General features: G+C 47.8%; 1 protein-coding gene across 12 annotated transcripts in view; it reads right to left on the bottom strand.

The window, feature by feature from the left end:
- The window catches only part of CACNA1C (calcium voltage-gated channel subunit alpha1 C), a 628485-nt gene that overhangs the window by 98668 nt on the left and 509800 nt on the right, over positions 1–20017 (bottom strand). For 5 of the 12 annotated variants that reach the window (XM_053920870.2, XM_053920862.2, XM_053920867.2 and 2 more), the window contains exons 14-21: positions 18158–18365; positions 17092–17212; positions 15474–15588; positions 14653–14773; positions 14234–14303; positions 8104–8236; positions 5377–5506; positions 4154–4213 (exon numbers count right to left, since the gene is read on the bottom strand). In XM_053920870.2, coding sequence (XP_053776845.1) covers positions 4154–4213; positions 5377–5506; positions 8104–8236; positions 14234–14303; positions 14653–14773; positions 15474–15588; positions 17092–17212; positions 18158–18365 — 958 coding nt within the window. Of the gene's footprint in view, positions 1–3966; positions 4027–4153; positions 4214–5376; positions 5507–8103; positions 8237–14233; positions 14304–14652; positions 14774–15473; positions 15589–17091; positions 17213–18157; positions 18366–20017 lie in introns of all 12 variants that reach the window. The other 7 variants (XM_053920869.2, XM_053920864.2, XM_053920865.2 and 4 more) reach the window with 2 other exon arrangements.

Below are 20017 nucleotides of genomic sequence, written 5' to 3'. Positions count from 1 at the left end.
ATCAGGCCACCGTCCTTTTCTCATTCTCTGTCTATGGTTCCTCATCACATGTCTGTGACGCCAGCCCTGAGGGGCCCCATGCTGTGCTGTCCTGACCAACCTCCTTTCCAAATTCCATCTGCCTCAGGGCCAGCTCAGGACACTAGTCATCTGGGGGAAGGTGGGCGTGCCTGGTAGGGTCACAACTGTCCCAGTTTCCCAGGACTTTCCCAGGTCAGTTCTGAACGTCTGGGGTCCCAGGCAGCTGCTCAGTATCAGGCAAATTGGGGCAGGTGGTCTTCTGCTGCCCAGTGAGAAGTTCTACCAATAACTCTGGCCATCAGCATCCCTCCACGTCCTGGCCTCACACATACTTCTGATCTGTGCAAATACCTTAAACTCAGTCCTACTGTCTTGCTTCTAGACTGCATGCTCTTGAAGGACCAGAGCTTTGTGTTCAGAGGGGCCATGTGGTACAGTGTTAAAGAACACAGGCCCTGGAGCCAGGCCTCTGAGTGTGAATCCCAGCCCCATTGTTTTATTTGTGTGGTGTGGGCAAGTTACTGAACTATTCTTTGTTTTGGAATGGGGAGAACTGATAATATCTCCCCTATAGGGTTGTAGGCTTCAGTTTAGTTATTACATGTAAATCACTTAGCACAAAATCCTACTGATAATAAGTGCTATGTAAGTGTTGGGGCCAGACGGCTTGGATATGAATTCTGGATTCTTTCTGCACAGGGGAAATTGTTATCAGGTCTATAAAGTGGGCACACAATTCCCTGACTCTCTGAGGCACACACCACATACCAGAAACCGCATGAGAGCCCTTGGAAAACCAAAAGAGAACACGTGGAATGATGAGTATTATTCCAGGTCTTGGCTATTATTACCTCCCTCAGAGCTCCATATAAAGCCACTCTAGATGTTCAACAAATAGCCTTTCCCATTTTGCTGGCTTGAACTAAGGGCAGTGGATTTCCAGGTTAAGGGCTGTGAAAGGTCATGGGCCACAAAGCATCAGCCAAGGGGAAACATCCGAAGCTGATGGTTGAGAAGCTGAGAGTGGCTCCCTGGTCACCGGGGCCCATCTCATCTCTGTGGATCAGAGCATGCCCAGGGCAGCATGTCTGCAGAGCAATTCAAAAGCAAACACAGGGGAAATTGGCAAAAATAGCTCTTGCAACCTAATTCTTTCCATTTATCTCTTGCTGCAGGGGGTCATGGGGGACTCAGGCACCTGTGTCCTGCAATAGTTTCTAGAAATGAGCAGATTATATAAAAGGTTGCAGGGGAATGTAGTTGGAGAGCTCTCCTGCAGGCCTGCCACCTGGAGGGGCTTGTTGCCCTGCCTCTCAGCGAAGACTGGGGAACCCAGAGGCCTTCGCTAGCCATCTCACTCTTAATTCTAGAGAAGGTACTGGGTCTGTTCCCACCTTGCTCCTGGCGTGGATAGTATGAGGACACTACTGAGCTCCAGTGGGAGCCATCTGCATTCGGGGAAAGCATTCCTTGGTAGGTGGGTGGCTGGGGCTCAGAGTGCCAACTTCTGTCCTTTGATTTGGGCTCCTGTTTTGTCAGGGGAAGAAGTGTGAGTGTGAGTGTGTGTGTGTGTGTGTGTGTGTGTGTGTGTGTGTGTGTGTGTGTAGGGGCATATGCCCAGCAGGATCAGAGCAAGAGTGGCTGAAGAGAATAGATAGGCAAGTGGATGCCAAAAAATGGAGCATTTGCTTGAAAACTACCTGTGGCACTCAGGGCACCAAAAAAGGCCAGGTTCAGGCCCCCAGTGCAAAGTCTGTCCTTTACCCTGTTTTGCTGGCTGCCCCCGCCCCCCGTGCCTGTTTCCTAACAGTTCTGAACCACTGCCTAGGAAAAGCCCACTGCTGGGGTATTTTCAACCTGAGGAGAGAAAAGGAGTGGGACATAGGATCCCTGACTTTGGGTTGGAAAAGCAGTCACAGGTGACCACCACTTCCGTAGGTGGCAACTGCAATTATTAAATGCATTTCATCTTTTGTAATTTCTGCTCATTGGTCCTGGTTCCAGCTCCTTCCTCCTCTAGGTGACAGTCCAACTATTGTGGTCCTATAAGCCTTTTCTCTTGAAGGCCCAACATCCTCAGGTCTTTCATCTGCTCCTGACACTACGTGCTCCTCTTGGATGACCGTCCTTGTCTGTGTTGGGGCAGGACACTCGGCCTTCAGGCCAGGTAGAGGGACCCGGTGGGAAGGAGGTGCAGGGAGTGTACTGGAGTTGGCATTTATGTTTAGAGAAGCACAGTGAGAATAAGAGAGTAGAAGAGGGAGAGGGTGGAAAGGAAGGGAAGCGTCTGCCAGGACAATGCTTGTGAAGAGACCTTTCACTTCTGCTAGTATGGCAGAGTTTACGGCAAACAGCACCATGGAAATCCACTGGGAAGCTCTGTAAAGGGTGCTAAGAATTGGGCCTCAGAGCTTTGCTTGTTGCAGGAAAGAATTTGGGGTGTTTGTGTGTCTCCCTGAGTCTGAAAAGAATCAGTTCTTCCTGGAAAGTGGGCTCTCCAGCATTGCCTCTAAATGCAACCAGGCTGCTCTTGGTCCCCTCTCCCAACCCCAGGGACCAGGACCTGCCCAGATCTACTCAGCTGAGCAGAGAGAAAACCTGAAAAACACTCTTGTTAGCTGGAACCAGTGACAGAGGCTGAGGGTCTGGGCAAAAGAAAAAAACACACACACACACACACACACACCACTGCCCCAAATTGTAACTCGAAATGACAGAACTGTCATGTACATTAAAGACTGGGTAATGACTTGGGCGTTCCATCAGGAAAAGAAGGGTCAGGTGTGGGCACTGGTTTGCATCAGCCACCTGAAGGGGCGAAAAGGGAACGTGGACTCCTTGGGAGCAGCAGCCCAGGAGAGTGTCCCAGAAAGAAGACACGAAACTGCAGCACGTGCTTCGGAGACTATGACCCTTCTGTTGGGTCTGTGCTCGGGTTAGGATAAAGCCCTAGACCTCGCTCTGAGAAGAGGACAAATGCGGAAATGCGCTCTTCCCAGGTCTCAGAACCCATGCCCTACATCGCAGATGAACTGGCATGGAGATGCATTGGTTAGAGGCTCAGAAGTATACTGGAAAAACTTAGCAATCATAATAAAATAAAAGTAACCTATTAATTGTGTATTAAATAAGAAAAAAACCCACCTCATCCCAATGCTGTTCAAGGTGGGCTCTGCCCACTCAGGATAGAGGTGCTGCAGCATTTCTGCAAATGGGGCTGCTTGCCCCCAGGGCTGCCGGCAGTTAGCTCTCAAGTCTGGGCCCCGAGCCTGAGTGCTCCAGATTCTTCAAGCATTTGGTTCTTACCCCCTCTACTTAGGTCTCCAATATTATTCCCCTCAATTCTCAGGGAAAGGGGCATTGCCACAAAGCTTTTAGGCAGGTAACGGAGGGTTCAGAAATAATGTAGAGTTGTTTATCAAAAGCTCTCAGGGGGGAGACTGGCCCCAGATCTTGTGTTAGGCCCAATGTCTGCTGCAAGGACTGAGGAAGGTGCTGACAAAGGGTATCAGAAGGGGTAGCCAAAGTGACTCTGTCGTGGCCCCTGAGCTTTTCCACCTGTGCAGTTTGTGTGGCATCTCCTGGGCAGGAGGAGGGAAGGAGGGTTCCAAGCAGGGTCCATCACCAATTGCCTGGAGATGGGGTGTGTGTTCGGGTGTGGGGCACTGCTCACTGGCACAGGGCCAGACCCAGTGACAGGACAGCACCAGTGTTAACACCAGCAGCCAAACACCAGGCCAGGAGGAGGCAGGTGTGGGGCCGGGGTGGGTTTCTTCTGGCTTCTGAGCCTGAGCAGAGCATTAGCACCAAGTCAGGGGCCCTAATTCTTCTGACTTCAGGCTTGAGAGTTAAAGAGAGAGAGTAAAAGAAACAAGAGAAAAAAGAGACAGGTAGACAGGACAGAGATAGAGAAAGAGAAAGAATGCATTTCTCAGATTGCATTACCTTAAGAATAATTTCTAATGTAAAGATACTAGTGAAGACATAGTCTGCATTGCCTAGGATCTGAAAAATAAGCACAATTGGATTAGTGGCTCTGAGAGGGAACTGGGAACCAACTCAAGCATGTGTGTTAGGGACAGGCAGCAGCAGAGAGCTTGTGTGCAGGAGGAGGGGGAGGTCAGGACTTTACCTTCAGAGCAATTTCAATGGTGAAAATGGTAGTAAAAACAATATCAAAATAAAACAGAATCTGCAAAACAAAGAAACAGAATGGGAATGGGGAGGGAAAGGGAGGAAGCGGGACAGGAGGAGAGGTCAGTGGGTGTTCACCAGAAAAAGATTCACATTTCAAAACTGCAATACATGCCACTTGAGCCTTCCCACGTGGAGACAAGTAGAAATGCGTTAGGAAACCAGTGGCGCCGCAGCACTAGCTCCTGGAGTGGGCTGGCCTCACGCAGCTTAGTGGCTCTGCACACAGTCCCCAGATGTGTGAGGGGGGCTTCCTGAGTCAGCACAGCATCTGGTTTGATGCTTTTCTCATTAATCAAACCCAAATCAGACCACTGAGATAAACACTTGTCAATAGGACAGAGAGTGGGGTTTGTTTGTTTGTTTTTGCAGGAACATGCCAAGTGCTTACCTAACATTTGTGTGACTCAGCTAGTTTTTCGTGTTGGTGGACATCTACACTGGTGTTCTATCTTTGGGGGCACATGAGGGTGCACTCCCATGCTGGGGGCAGGCTGCGTGCTTTTGTGTTTTATTGTATCTCAGTGGATTGGAGCTAGGGCCAACACCCCTCTCAGTAAAAAAGCTCTGGACCAAGCAGGACTGCCAAGCGGCTTGCACGGCCATTGCTTTAGATTGGTAGGCTCCTCTCTTCATGCCCACCTGGTTGGGATTTGTTTTGAGGCTCTGAGCTAGAGCAATTCTTATTCTAACCTTTAATGTTGTTCACTGGAGCCTTGGGTGGGCCTTCAAGTTTAGTTTTTTACTCCACAGAAGGTCTCCGAAGCTCTTTTCTATAAGGTCAACCTTACACTGGCACCTGTTTGTCAATGCCCCCTGTCTCCCTAGTGATTAGGACTGGTCAGAGTACAGAGGGAGCGAGTCAGGAAGTCAGTGGTTATTCTTTTACTAATTGTACAGGAAACCAGAGCTTCCTGGGGAACATCCACAGGGCAATGAAAGTCCTGACCTTTGCCAATCAGGGTACATGTTCTCTTTCTTGCTTGTGGTCCTCGAATGGTTTCTACCAAAGCCTTAATGTCTTAAAGAAATGTTTATTGTGCATTTGACTATGAGATTTGGAGTTGGGCTCCTGACTGCACAATGAGGTCAGCAGCAGAAGCTGTGGGCCCAGTCATGTTCCCGGGAGGAGGGGGTGCAGAGAACAAAGGGAATGCATACATGGTTCCGGAAGGAGGTGTGCTGGACAGGGTCCTCAGCAGCCAGGGAAATGCTGCTGAGCAGAATGAAGAAGAGGATCAGGTTGGTGAAGATCGAGTCATTGACGATACGGTGGCATTGGAGGCGAAACCTGCGTGGGGTGGAGGAGAGAAGAGAAGCATGTCTGGAAGGCAAGGAAAGCAGCTCCCTAGGTCTTGAAGCCCCAAGTCCTCCTTTCAGCCTCCAGAGGTGCTTGTCAGTTTGAGGAGTAGGTTCTTCAGCCTGAAGTCTTACTGCTGCTGGGGAACAACAGCCACGACCCCGCCCCCACCACAAGACCCGTCTGCACAGGACTTTGTTGTTCTAAAGCCCTTTCGCTAATAAACCAGGCGGTGAAAGATAAATACAATATGATCTCACCTTTATGTGGAACCTAATCAACAAAACAAACAAGCAAGCAAAATATAACCAGACACATTGAAATAAAGAACAAACTGACAGTAACCAGAGGGGAGGGGGTAGGGATAATGGGAATAAGGGTTTTCAGGAACAACTATAAAGGCCACATGGACAAAACCAAGGTGGGGTGGAATCAGGGGAGGGAGGTGGGGATGGCTGGGGTGGGGAGGAGTGGTGGCGAGTAAATGCAGAGAACTGTACTTGAACAACAATAAAATAATTTTAAAAATAGAAATAAAAACATTTTAATTGTGAAAAAAATAAAGCCTTTCACTGACAGTAAACTTTTGACATTTTAGGAGATTACATCTGAGACCTTTCAAATACTGCTGTGACATTAACTGGCTTTTGTTGGGGGACTTCTTTTCCCCATCATTAAAAGACCCACTTTGAGGTCTATTTCATATTTTTATGTACAGAGAACAACGGAGCCACCCAGGTATGTGGCCTGCAAGAGAATGGCTGAACTTACACTCCGCTGGGGTGATTTACTCTGTGTAATAGTTTCAAGGTGTATGACTCAATTCCATACCTGAGCACAATTACAAAGCACTATGCACGTGGACCTCTGGGCACTCACTGACAGCACCAGAAATGCTATACCCTCAAATGCCAAGGGTGCTCATGTGCTATCTCATCTTCACAATTTAGAAAGGAGATATGGGTGATGGCATTGTTTTCACTTTATAAATAAAAACAACGAAATCCAAGAGCTTGCCCAGAAACACAACCTGTAGAGTGCGAGAGTGAGGGCTTGAAAAAACCTGGCGTCAGACCTCTGCTCCTGACACTGTGGCTGACTAAATGCTCTGAAAGACATTACTGCTGAAGAAGCACCAAATCCTTGAAAAGGCAAGCTCTTTGAGACAATTCTGTTTTGTTTTTTTTTTAAATCCTCACCTGAGGACATTTTTTCATTGCCTTTAGAGAGAGAGGGAGGGAGACAGAGAATCATCCATGCGAGAGAGAAGCATTTTGGTTGCCTCCCACATGCACCCCTACTGGGTGGAGATCACACAGGCCCAGACCTGGAGCCAAACCTGCAACTGACACATGTGCCCTGACAGAGAATCAAAGCCACAGCCTTTCAGTTATGGGATGGTGTTCCAACCAACCGAGCCACACCATTCAGGGTGACAATTCTGGTTTCAGGAGAGTTAGGAGAAGTCTGCAATGACCATCCCTTCAAATAAGCAAACAAACAAATCCTCCAACCTGGGGCCTGTGTGGTAGGTAGCCAGGAAGGGCAGAGCTGTCAGCAGCAGCACTGCTATCAGAAAACTTCCTTTCAAGCCAGGAGCATTTGGAAGAAAGTTTCCCCACAATAACTTGGGCCAACAGGAACCTCACCAATTAATACGCAGTACTGAGTCACAGTCAAAGATCATTAAACATACAAGAAGATAAGCCACTGAGATGGAAAATCAGAAAAAACACAACAAATAAGTGATTTAGACTCCTCCTCTCCACCTAACACTGTGAATATTAAATACATCAGGTATGGAATATAGGGCAACTGTATTTGAAATATTTAATGAAATAAAGGACTTGATCATAAAGATGATAAAATAATAGGTAGTTGTTAGATATAGACAGGTGAATCCAGAAAATCAAGCAACAAATGGAACTGCCTGAAATGAAAAATATAATAGTCTATATAAAAACTGATTTAACAGAGACAAAGTTGAAGAGGGAATTAAGAAACTGGAAGATATATCTGAAGAAATTACCCAGCATACCGAAAGAGAGATAAGGAGATGAAAGATATGCACACATTAAGAGAGAGAGTGGGCAGAATGAGGTCTTACATATGTCCAGTGAGAGTACCAGAAGGAAAGAATAAAGAGAATGAGGTGGGACAACATTAAAAGATTATGGCTGTAATTTTTCAAGAATTAGCAATTCTATTTTAATTTTCAATGTCATTTAAGAAATGAACAAAAATATAAATCCATAGACTTAGGAAGAATGACATATCCCTAGAGAGATAAATGGAAAAAAGTCCATGTCTAGACATGTGGTAGCAAATCTGCACAACATCAAAGGCAATGGAAGATGGTAAAAACAGTAGAGATAAGGGGCAGATTACCTACAAAGAAATGATAGTAGAAACGACAGCTTACTTTAGAGTGGAATAATACATTTAACATGCTGAGGGATAAAATGTCCCTCTCTTCACACAAGTTGTGGGGAGTTGGGGCAGTCCAGGGCTCCACCCAGGGCTTGGCACCTGCTGGCCTTGTATGGTGGAGAGAACACAGGCTCCCCTGCCCCACTATTCTCACACACCTGTTGTTGGGACTAAAGATGAAAAATGCACTGGCTTCAGGCATGGGCACTGCCTTTTCCTTGAGGTGCAGCTCAGAGAGTGGGCGTGGGCGTGGGCCCACAGGCATCTCAGGCTCCTCCTCATCCTCTTCTCCTGAAAGAAAAAAAAGCACGTTCTAAATAACTCCACTACTCCCACTTATTTTTACCACTGTGCTGCCTACTCCAGATACTGTCGTACTGACAGGAATCAAGATGTCATTTGTATTTCAAAAACCAGGATACCACCCAGGATGGACACTGAGCTCTTTCCCTGCAGGCACTGCTGGAGATCATCCATGTTAGAGAAAGACTGTCCTGGCAGCACACGACACAGGGGTTTTAAGTAAGGTGACTAACTCATGCCAGTTTTCCCGGGACTGTACTGGTTTTTTAAACTGGAATTCCTACAACCCAGGGAACCCCTCAGTCCCATGCAGTTTGGGATGGTTGATCATTCTAGCTGTAATGCACTAGAAAAGGAGACCAGGTTAGACTAGAGCATAGCCAGGTAGGGGAAAAGATATGGCTTGGTTGAGTTGTAGGATGCCTTGCAAACAACCCTATCCTTGTACTCTCCCCATATCTGAAAGTACAGAAAAATTATGTGCTGTAGGGACAATGGGGCAGTAATGCTGACTGCAGCAGGCCCTTCATTCAAATATCTAGACACTTATTTGTTCTTTCAGCCAGTGGCCACATTTAATGTGGGCCTATGGTAAATGACTTCTCCCTTTGCTTGCAAGCTCGCTGCCCATGGAAGGAGACCAGTGCATGCCCTGTTCTGATCAAATGCATTTAAAATGTTTGGAATGGAAATGGAAGTTAAGACATGGACTCTTCAGCCAATGCCTTGATCTAAATCTTGGCTCTGTTTCTTTCTGGCTACAGGGGTTTTATTTAGTCCCTCTGTGCCTCAGTTTTGCCACCTGTAAGATGGGATAATAGTTCATAGGTACCTTGGAATGGTTCATATAGCATGTTACCTGTTGTTTTTACCATCTGTACCCATGGGAGAGACTCTTATCTGTAAATTAGTGCTTAGCATCTTTCTCAGTCTGATCTTTGCCTGCCATTATTCTCTTACAGAATTTCCACTCCCATCATACTATTTTCTGAACACTCGCTGTACTGGGTTGAACAATGCCCATAACATTCATGCCCTCCCAGGGCCTCAGAATGTGACCTCATTTAGGAAATAGTGTCTCTGTAGATGTAATTAGTTATGATGAAGTCATACTGGACTAAGGTGGGCCCTAAATCCAAGGACTGTTGGCCTTCTGAGGAGAGACACAGACACACACAGGGAGGAGGCCATGTGAAGACAGAGACAGAGACCGGAGTGAAGCAGCTACAAGCCAGGAACACCAAGGACTGCTGGCAACCAGCAGAAACTATGGAGAGGCAAGGGGGCATCCTCTCTAGAGTCTTCAGCAGTGTGGCCCTGCCAACACCTTGCCTTCAGACGTCTTGGCTCCAGAGCAGTGAAGGAATACATTTCTGTTGTTTGTGGTAATTTGTCATGGCAGCCCCAGGAAATGAATTCACTCACCATGGGCTTTCTCCTTTCACACGCTCTCTCCCTAATGGAACTGCCCGTCAACTCCCTCTCTGCAGAGCTGCAAGGAAGGACCCCCACTTCAGACAGCATCATTAACCTGGCTTTCCCGAGAACCTGGGCTCCAGGGACTAGTAACCTGTGGGATCCAGCAGCCCTTTCGGCCTCCCACAGTTACTCAGGACACAGTGCCTTAGATGCTGATTTTAAATGTGCCTGTACTACCTCTTTCTGTGCTGAAAACTGTGGAGAGCAAAATCATGCCTGGCACATAGTAGCCCTTATTTCTTCATGATTAAACTTCTACACCAACATTAGCTCTATAGAAAGGGGAATTTGCAAAAGAAGAGGTCAGGGGGAGACTAAGCTGATTGGAAAGATAGTTTGGGAAGTTCATCTCTGGACCAGCCATGCTCTGCACATTCTCCTCTGGTTAAAAAGAAGCCATAGGAAAAAATGCCTGGCACAGAACATGGTTCTTTATCAAGCAAGAAGTGTTTTGGGACCCAGGGCTTTTTTGGAGGACTAGCAGAATATAGATTGAATAAATCAGATTCTTTCCCTAGAGTAATTAGAGCTGACCAGCAATGCAATCAATATTTTCAGCAGAAGAGGGGCACAAGATCAAAAATTGTGTACAGGCCAAGGGTTGAAACTTTTATACCAAACCTGGGCATGTAAAAGAAAGGTAAAATCTTTGACTAAAAGCAAAATAAGCAAAACTAGAGTTGACCTAAATTAACTAGACCTAAAAATCAATATTTACAAGTGAAATTTAACTAAGAATCTTAAATTTCTTTTGAGCTGTTTGTATTCTTTTCAGTTGTGCTCTGAATGACCCAACCCTTTCCTGTTCATGCCTTAATCATTTGTGTTTACAGAAAACATACTTACTAGCTTCATGCTTTCCTGAGGTCCTCATGAGGGATTGGGCCTGCTCTGCCCTGCACTAGTCTGCCCTGTGCACCTGCTCTGACCCAGCTCTGGTCTCCAGCCCTGGCCCTGGCCCTGGCCCCTTTGTCTTCTCAGCTCCAGGCACACGAGCCTCTTTGGATTCCTCCACAGACAAGTGCATTTTACACAGAGGTTCTGCACTTACCAGGACCTCCACCAAGTAAGCGCCTTCTTCCAATTTCCATGCATCTGGTTCAGATTTCCATATGACTCACTCAGCTTTCAGCCCAAATGTTGCATCCTCAAACAGGTCTTTACAGACCTTACAGGCAAAGCAGCAGCCCAGTGACTGAAACACAGCCCTTGGTTTTGGTACCTGATGTGACCTCTCTGGCTGGCTTACTTTTTTGCTCCTTGTCTGCCTTCCGACCAAAATGTCAGCCTGCCACAGTGCCTGGCACACAGTAGGTGCTTCCTAAGTAGTTACTAAGTGAATGAATGTCTCCAAGGGTTCTTCCAGCTCTAGGTTTATAACAGTGGTATGGTCCTGAAATAACTTCTTTCCTCTTCAACCCTCTGAAGTCAAAGCCCAGGCAAGACCACCCTTGCCCATGATGCCTCCCTGACGACCCGCCCCCAACACACACCTCACTGCTCTTCTCCTCAAATCCCCTACAGCAGTTCAAGTGCTCCCCACAACATCTGGTCCTGTACTATACATTCTCTGGCATCATTCACATTTCTTCTTCACTGTGCTTGTTAATTTTAAGTCTTAATGACTCTTAAGAACATGTGTATGTTCACTCAAATTAATTAATTAAATAAATAAAAGCACAATCTTGGCACAATGTTTTCCTTCCTGGGTAGGTAGATGTTTCTAAACTTTACTGTATGCCAGGCTGGTAAGCTAAAACCAACTGGTGAGCTTTGGAGATTAAACCAAGAGGGAAGGACTGACTGGCCATTGCTGGCCTTGATAGCGACTCTGCCAATTAGACACAGGCCCCTCCTTTGGGCATTCACACAAGGGCAGAGGGCAGAGGCCCCGGCCAGCAAAGTACAGGCTTCAGTTCCGCCCTTGCTTAGCGGCTCCACACATGACTGTGGGTGCAACCTGGACAAGTAAACACAGCAACCCGGAGAGAGGGACAATGGCAAAGGGAGACAGGAGAGAGCAGGAGAAGAGCATGAGGGTTCTCTGGCACTGTCCCTTTTCTCTCTGGAAGTATGGTGGAAAGTGAGGCAGGACAATGCTCCTCAGACCTGCCTCCCAAGGAGCACAGGAAGCTGTGAAAGCAGAAGAGGAAGTAGGTGGAGGACAACAGCAGATCAGAGGAGAAGCAGGCAAGAAGGAGACAGTGACAAGAACAGAGACCACAAGTCAAATGACCTCGGGGGAGTCCCTGGGGTGTCTGCTGCACTGTACTAAGGGAGCATGGAGCTGCTTTGCAGAGGCGGGAAGGGGGAACTGGAGGTGGGAGAAGCTGGGAAGCAGAGGTTGATTCAGCCTTGGAGAGGGGGCAGGACATTCAGAGCCATTAGTTTTAAGACCACTGTCCTTGGGTAAGAAAATGGAAACCAGAGGTAGTGAACATATGGTAGGGTTGCTTAAGAGCTGGCGTTAAAAGGCTGAGTGGTGGTGGTGTGGGGTGGGGGAGTGGCTGGGGCAGGCCAGCCTCAGTTTTCTATGGACCAGAGGGAGAGATAGAAGAAGCTTGGGACCACAAGAAACAAAGGCCTGGGTATAAAAGAGGGTCAAGAGGGGTGGCCATATGATTGGGGAAAAGGACACACTAAAAAAAATCTAAAGAATCCTGAAGAATCAGCAGAGTGTGGAAATAGCTTTTCAGTTGAAAGCAAAACCATTCCAAGAATCCCTAAAGCTGGGTCAACAGAGAGACATTTCTATGATGGCTGATACAATGACAACAGTATCCTCAAGAGTCTTTTCTCCCCTTGACCAGCTTCTTTTTGATTTCATTAGAGCAACAAAGAAGAGAGAACTTGGGAGTATATTTAGAATGAGTAAATTGGAGGTTATTGTCATAGGTGTCTGTCTGCCCGCTGCCAGGTAGGGAGAGCAGCTGTGTGCAGGGAGGTTGCCTCCTGAAGCCTCAAGCACATGGGACAGACTCTGCTTAGGGCCCAGACCAATTTGCTTTACTACTGTCATTCTTTTTAAACCTTAATAGTAACAATCCTCCTTATAACAATCCTACAAGTAGAGAGACTTGTATGATGGACCTCCATACCCAGCTCCAACAACTATTGACAGTTTGCCCATATTGTTTCATTTATTTCCCTGTCCCCATTTTTTAAAAAATTGGGCTATTTTAAAGCAACTTCTAAATATTTTGGACTCCAGCTATAAAAACTTCAGCATTTTAAAAATAGAACTACAATGATGTCATTATACCAACAAGATTAACAAAAACTACTTAAAATCATTTAGTTCCCAGTACATATTCAATTTTCCCCAATTACCCAAAAAAGTGTCATTTTAAAGTCTATTTGTTCATACAGACCAAGACAAAATTCTCCCAGTGCAGTTGGCCAATATTTCTGTCTTTGAAATTCTGTAACAGTTTCCACCCAGAAGTGTTTTAAAACTTCAAAAGCCTTAGTGCCCTGCACCTGGACACCCTTCCTGCTCTCCTGTGCCAGTCCCGGCAGGCCCAGTCCTGTTTCCCTGGAGGAGGGAGGTGAGGGAGTGAAGTGACCACAGGAAGCCTGCTTCCCAGTACAACAGAAAGTGGCCACTAGCATTCTTGCAGAGAATCCAGCAGAGAACCAACTGATGCAGGGAGTGGAGGAAAAGCAAAAGGAAAACCCAGCTTTGCTTATAAAGGCAGAAGGTTGTCAGCCACCTAATGTGGTTACCAACCCAAATACCGCCAAACCTACACAGAGAAGGAAATGTCAGTGAAATCCACAGTCCCTTGATTGTGTGTAATTGACTGCAAGCTTGAAGCTGGTGAAAACATCTTAATTTGTAGGTGAAAAGAAGGCAAACCCAGAGCTGGTCCAGGATGTGGGGTTCAGGAAGCAGAGAAGTGACTCCCACAGGGAGGCCAAAGGAACTCTGACATGTAATCCCTCCCGAAGGAGACTGCCTGCCAATTTACATATCAGGTAGAAGATGAGAAGACTAAGTTGGTACTAGCCCTTGTTACAATCAGAGTCCTGAGAGCGTTTCACAAAGCGACAAGTGGGACATCTGTGGTGGCAGCTGTCCTTGTACTCAGCACTGCCTCCTGAGTAAGGACAAGGCAGATTTGGAATTTACTATTATTATTTAGTGTTCATAATGCTGCAACATATGTTCTACTAATAAATCATATGAAGTTCATAATGACTTTACAACATAGGATGTAATAAAACCTCAAATACACACAGAACCCATCTCCTAAAGGACATGAAAGCACTACACAGACATAATTTAATTTATTTAATCTTATACTATTATGAGCAAACCAGGAACAGAGTTTTCCCCCAGATGATAATTGGTAACGCTTAAGTACAGAGACTGGAGACATTCAGCAATGCAAGGTACTTGTAGAGGGAAATTGGAACCATTGGTCCCTAATATGTGGTTACTTTCACGTGGCTTTAGAATTTGGGTCTCTCCCTGCCCACCAGGGTTAGGCAGTAGAACTGTACCTGTAGTTTCTGGGTTGGGGTAGACACTTTTATCTTCATTTTCATTGGGCTGGAGGTTGTCCATGTTGATCTAGGCAGCCAAGGGAGAGAGGAGGAGGAGTCCAGTTAGGTATGCTCCAAGTTTTAAAGGCTTGGAGTAGCTCTGAAATACCTTGTAGTCAGTGGCTGAGCTGTTGACTCAAAAATACATCCTTACTACTTTGCACAGACCCTCGAAACATTAGCAGAAGGCTGGGATCCAACCACTCTGCCTGCTCTTCACATTCCTACTCTCCTGCTCCACCCTCACTGACCTAGTCCCCCGAGTCTCTTTCACTCCTTGTTCTTTTCCATGGGAATCTGGCCTGAGAAGACTGTATTCTCCAACCCCCAGTCCCCCACTCCCCTCTCCCAGCTCCTAGAAGGAGATGACTCCTCACCTTGGTGGTGGGAGGGGACTCTCCATCAGCTGTGATGGATTTCAGCTCAATTTTCTCCTCCTTGGTCTCCTCCACTGCTGGCTTCTCCATCACCTCCTGTTTCTTCTCTGGGCTGGCAGTCCTGGCCGGTCAGCAGGAAAAGAAAATAAAAGGATGTTTACTGGAGTGACAGGGAACAGGGATGGGAACTAGCCTGGGGTCTGTTGGGGACCAGGGGGAGCAGAGTCTCTGTGCCTGTGTCCACCTCCCTCTACCCAGGGCACGTGCCACATGCAGCCTCATCACAAATGCTACTGGGCTGGGCCCAGGATCCAGGATCCGGGTCACACCTTGCTCTGTCTGGTACTCGGGTGGCTATCTCCGGCCCATCTAAATCAGAGAAAGGCATGTGGCCTATGACAGTCCCACCTTGACAGTGACAGAGATAAAGTGGGGCCCTATTTTGCCTTCACAACAGTGAGATGGAATCTCTCTGTCACCTGGAGTTGCATTTCTCCTCTGAGCGACTGTCTCCCCCTTTCCCATCCTTTGCTCCCCTCACCTATGGTGACCTTTTTTCTCAAAGGGGAATCCCCCAACTTCCTAGACAGGAGGGGAAATGCAACACCTTCACAGAGACTGTAATTCACGATGATCCCCGCTTTAGAACAGTGCCTAGGAGTTAGGGGAGAGGCCTAACTTACTCTACGAAGTCCCAAACCAAGCGCCCTCCTGGGAGGTCACCAGCCAACAGAGGCTGTGCCCACATCTCTCTTTACCACCAGGGGGAGCGGCATTCCAGATCTGGGCCCTGGGCCTGGGTCGTCAGCTCAGAGCGTTACCTGGCCAGCTTCTTTCTTTCCTTCTCTTCTTCTTCCTCTTTTTGGGCAGATGTGAGGCTCTCGGCATCAGCCAGGTTGTCCACAGCAATGGCCAAGAATACATTCAGTAGGATATCTGTTTGCATCCATTCTTAAAGAAAATGACCCTTGGCCTTGGGGTTTTTTGGTGGGCATAGGGGGCAAGAAGGGTACAGGACATGCAGGGGTAGAGTTCCCCACAGAGACAGCTCAACAGTGACTCACTTTGAGGGGTGCTGAGCTCAGGGGTATCCCTCCCCTGTCCCTTCCCCTCCCCATCACCCTACTAGCTACCTGGAGTTTTCTAAGAGGTTGAGAGCAGGCTAGCTTTCAGGCTAGAGCAGGGAGGGAGTGAGGCAGTGAGCCCCGCCTTGCTCTTTAATTGCTGGGTTTCATTATTGGTTTCCCTGCAGAGATGACTGGCTGTAATTGACATTATAAACATCATTGTCTCTAGCAGAATGCAGAATGCTCTTAAGAGCTGTTCATCATAACTGGGCATTGAGGAGGCAGACTGAGGTCTCTGCCAACTCTTAATGTTAAGTCCACCCCTACAGAGGCCCTCGGAAGGCCCAGTGGGGCCGGCTGAAGCTTGGGAACTCCTCATTGACACAGCTGTTTGCCCTTTTTTTCTCCCTCTACCCCAACCTCGAATGGAACACTGTGGGTCAGAGAACTGCAGAATCAAAGGAAGGAGAGCTGAAAGGGATCCTAATGTCTGTTAAGGCTGACCTCCATCCCCAGTCACACCACTCCACACACACGGAAACCACACCCAGGGGCACAGAGGCTTGTCCAAGATGCTGCGGGATACCTGCCCTTGGGCCTTACCCCACTGAACTCATAATGACCTGCTGAGTAGCAGGTACTATCACTATCACCCCAGTTTATTGTTGGCAAAGGTCACTAGTGCTTTCTGCACTGCATTAAGCTGTGATTTAAACCCGAGTCTTGGGCCAGAGCTGCCTCTACTTTACCACCCACCTCTGCACACAACCCTCACACATTCATGACCAGGGGAGAGAAGAGGGCCTATGTTTGAGACCCTAAAACACTGCCCATGGCTCTGTCAGGTCTGCCCGGTGAGCCCTGTCCAGCTTTGCCTGGGACTAAAGTCCCTGAGAGCGGCTTCAGAAGGAGGGACATTGACCAGAAAGCAGGGAGGAGGGATGAATGGTCCCTTCAAGGATGAGGCTAGCCAGGGCAGCCAGAGTGTCCAAACCCAGGTGGGCTTACATCAGAGTCTGTGTGGGTGACTGACTGAGATACAGCTGGGGGCTGTTCACCTAGAACACCCCTATGCCAAGAACACCCCTTCCGGAGTCGGGCAGTGCCTCAGCCAGAGCAGAACAGGAGGGTGAACCCACCTGTGCCAAAGCTCCAGGCTTCCTTCCACCAAGACCCTCCTCCAAGTAAGGTGCTTCCCGGGAAATGCTTTCTCCCCAAGAACACACCTCTCCCCATTTGCCTGGGGGCCTTGTGGACAGGCCACCACAGTTTTCAGTCCCAAGTCAGGGCCCTTGGGCACATCTATTTGGCATCATGCTGTAAGCTGAGGGAGGGTGGGTGGCAGGGGTGGGGAGGCAGGAGCAAAGGATACAGTTTCCACAGATGAAGAGGATGATGAAGTAAATACAGACTAACATCCCTGGAAAAGAGGGGCCGCCATAAGCCATGATCCCATCATACATCACCGAATTCCAGTCCTCCCCGGTCAGGATCTGAATGACACATTCCCACCAATAAGGGACACAGCGTTAGACCAACAGCAAACCCCAAAACTCCCCTGCCCTGCCCCACTCTGCTAACCAAAACACCTGAAATCTCTTTCCACCTCTCACCCTCCGCCTGGCCCCCAGCTCTCCTCCCTGGGACTCTGAGCTAGTGACCTGGCAAGCTGACCCTGTCCTTAAACATGGTGCATGGCCACTGGCACACTATCATGCGAGCAGTGAGGGAAAGGGCTTCCAGGTCAAAATAGCTCCTACCCCCCACATATGATACATGAGATGGCCACCACTGGCCCATTCCTTGGGCTAAGGATCAAGGGTCGCTTTACAAATATGAACAAATGTGTTCATTGAGGGAATAATACACTACCCAGTTCTCTCCAAACCTTAGTCATCTGGGTCTCATTTTTAAGATTTTGGCAACATCTACATTATTGTTCATTTTTATCTGCAAGTCAATCTACTTTTAAACTTAAACAAGTGCTACTGTAGCTTTGCCCTAAGCCAAAATATCTATGAAATCACAAATCTGATGGGCTTGTTATACTTTCTTCTGGGGAGAAGTGTGGTAGGTAGGTAAGACCGAGCTCCATCCTTCCCTCCCACAACAGAGCAGTCTGCTTATTATTTGTTTGTATTTTGGGCTTCCATGTAGAATTTATTTGAATAAAGGGTCCCATGGCCAAGAAAGAGTTTTTAAACCTCTCAGTGGTCCACCCAACAGTGAAATTCCATGGGGGACTGTGGGTCGGGGAAACTATGGAAAGATTCGGATTCTCCTGAGAATGGGCCCTCCATTGCTGACCTAGCTGGCTTTGGCTGCCCGGTACAAGGGTGAAACCTCCCCCCACTTTGTGAAGGCTCCTCCTTCCTGCTCCCCCCTCCCCCACTCAACTACCCTCCCAACTCATAATCCCAACCGAGGAGAGTCCATACCTGAAACACAGTGAGGAGGGACTGGGGAAAGTTATCAAATGTGCTCCTTCGGGTCTGCATCTCATCAAAGTTGAACTTTCCTCCAAAGAGCTGCATCCCCAGCAGGGAGAAGATGATGATGAAGAGGAAGAGGAGGAGCAGGAGGGAGGCGATAGAGCGTACGGAGTTCAGCAAGGATGCCACCAGGTTGCTTAAGGAGTTCCAGTACCTGAGGACCAAATGAGGGATCAGCATTTTCTCCTATGCTTTCTTTAACTTCATTCCTCATTCACACACCCACTAGAGAGTTTAAGATAAATGTCAGTCCCCTCCTCTCGTTCCCTTTTCTTGGGGTAGTGGTGGTGATTTGAATTGGCTGATTAGCTGTCACCTGGAACACGCAGCCAGTTGATACAAGGTTCTAGGACCAGTAATGCGTGACAGAGAGGAGACAGAGCTTAGCAGCCAAGGAGGCTGAGTTCTGACCTAGCTCTCTGCTGGGTGTTAGCTGTGTGTGCCTTTGGACAAGTCAGTTAACTTCCCTTCTTTCTGTTTCTCCATCTGAAAAAACAGACTTCATTAAGTTAATGGGAGGATTACATGAGATAATAAAAAATAAAAAGCCCCCGGGGGACACAGTTGATAAAAGTTAGTTAGTATTGTTACCACAATTGGGTCTTAGAAAACACGCCACTTTTTGTCTTTCCCAGGAAGGCTGCCCTCAGCTGAGCCTGGCAGCTGCTGGCCAGCAGAGGCAGGAGTTGGGGCATCCATGGGTAAGAGAGGGTGTGTTGCTAAGCGAAGTTTCCCAAATGTACCCCGTCCAAAGGATTTTTTAAAAATACTCTTCTGAAGCCCGATTCAATAGCTGTAATTTGAGTCCCAGACACCTGTATTTTGAACAAGCATCACAGAGGATTCTGATAAGCAGGCAATTTTGGGAAAACCTCTTTCGCCCACAGGAACAGTCTGGGCAGATAGGCTGTTGGTGGGTCTCCTTAGAATCACCAACCTTCTTTCCACTATAAATAAACATTGAGGTCCTTCTTTACAGCTTGGAGAAAAGGGATAGGGGCCTACACATGGCTGCTGGATGAAGCTTGGGTCCCTGTGAAAGGGTCCCAAGGATCCTGGGGAAGGAAATGCCCTGCAGCAAAAGGGACGTAGCCTTGGACTGCTGCAGTGTAAGAACAGGGAAACCTCACATCCCCGCAGCTCCATGCCGCTCTCTGCCTTCCAGGTCACGATCTGGACTTCCTCCACTTAAGATGCTCCTGGTTCATTTCCACATATACAGTGAAGTGCTTTGGCTACTTGAGAGTGACACGCGAACCACCCCAGTACAGTCTCACAGCTTGCCCCAGCCCACACTTCTCTCCAGAGACCATTCCATAGTAAGTGACAGAAGCACACGGGCCAACAGTTTGGACGTAAACATAAACTCCTTCCTGACCGGCAGCACTTCATGCTTTCTCCTTCCAAACTGAGCCAGTCATCGTCCCTCTGTTTGCAGAATATTCATCTACCCTCAGTTGTAGCTGTTCTGCAAATGCTCTTGAGTGGTTTCCATGTGTGACAGTCTTGTCTCACCCGAACTGGCTCTGAGTCCTCAAGGGCAGAGACCAGAGTGTTTTCCTTCCATTCTCCCCATCCCTGTCTCCAAATGAATGCCGTGTAACCGAGCCTGTGTGACGGACTGCCTGGAGCCCCCATAGGCTAGAGGCTGTAGAAATTGTTCTGTTTAAAGCAAGAAGTGAGGGACCCACTCAGGGGCTAGAGCACCCTTCCTGTTTACAGCTAAAGCAGCATTCCCAAATGTGCTGGAGAGGAAGCTGCTGAGAACAGTGATCGGGTTTTCCTAAATACTGATTCCCAGGCCCC

Source organism: Desmodus rotundus, chromosome 3 (assembly GCF_022682495.2).
Source record: "Desmodus rotundus isolate HL8 chromosome 3, HLdesRot8A.1, whole genome shotgun sequence".
Taxonomy (NCBI): Eukaryota; Metazoa; Chordata; class Mammalia; order Chiroptera; family Phyllostomidae; genus Desmodus; species Desmodus rotundus.
Note: the sequence above shows the minus strand (reverse complement) of the source record. Positions and strands in the feature narration are given on the sequence as shown.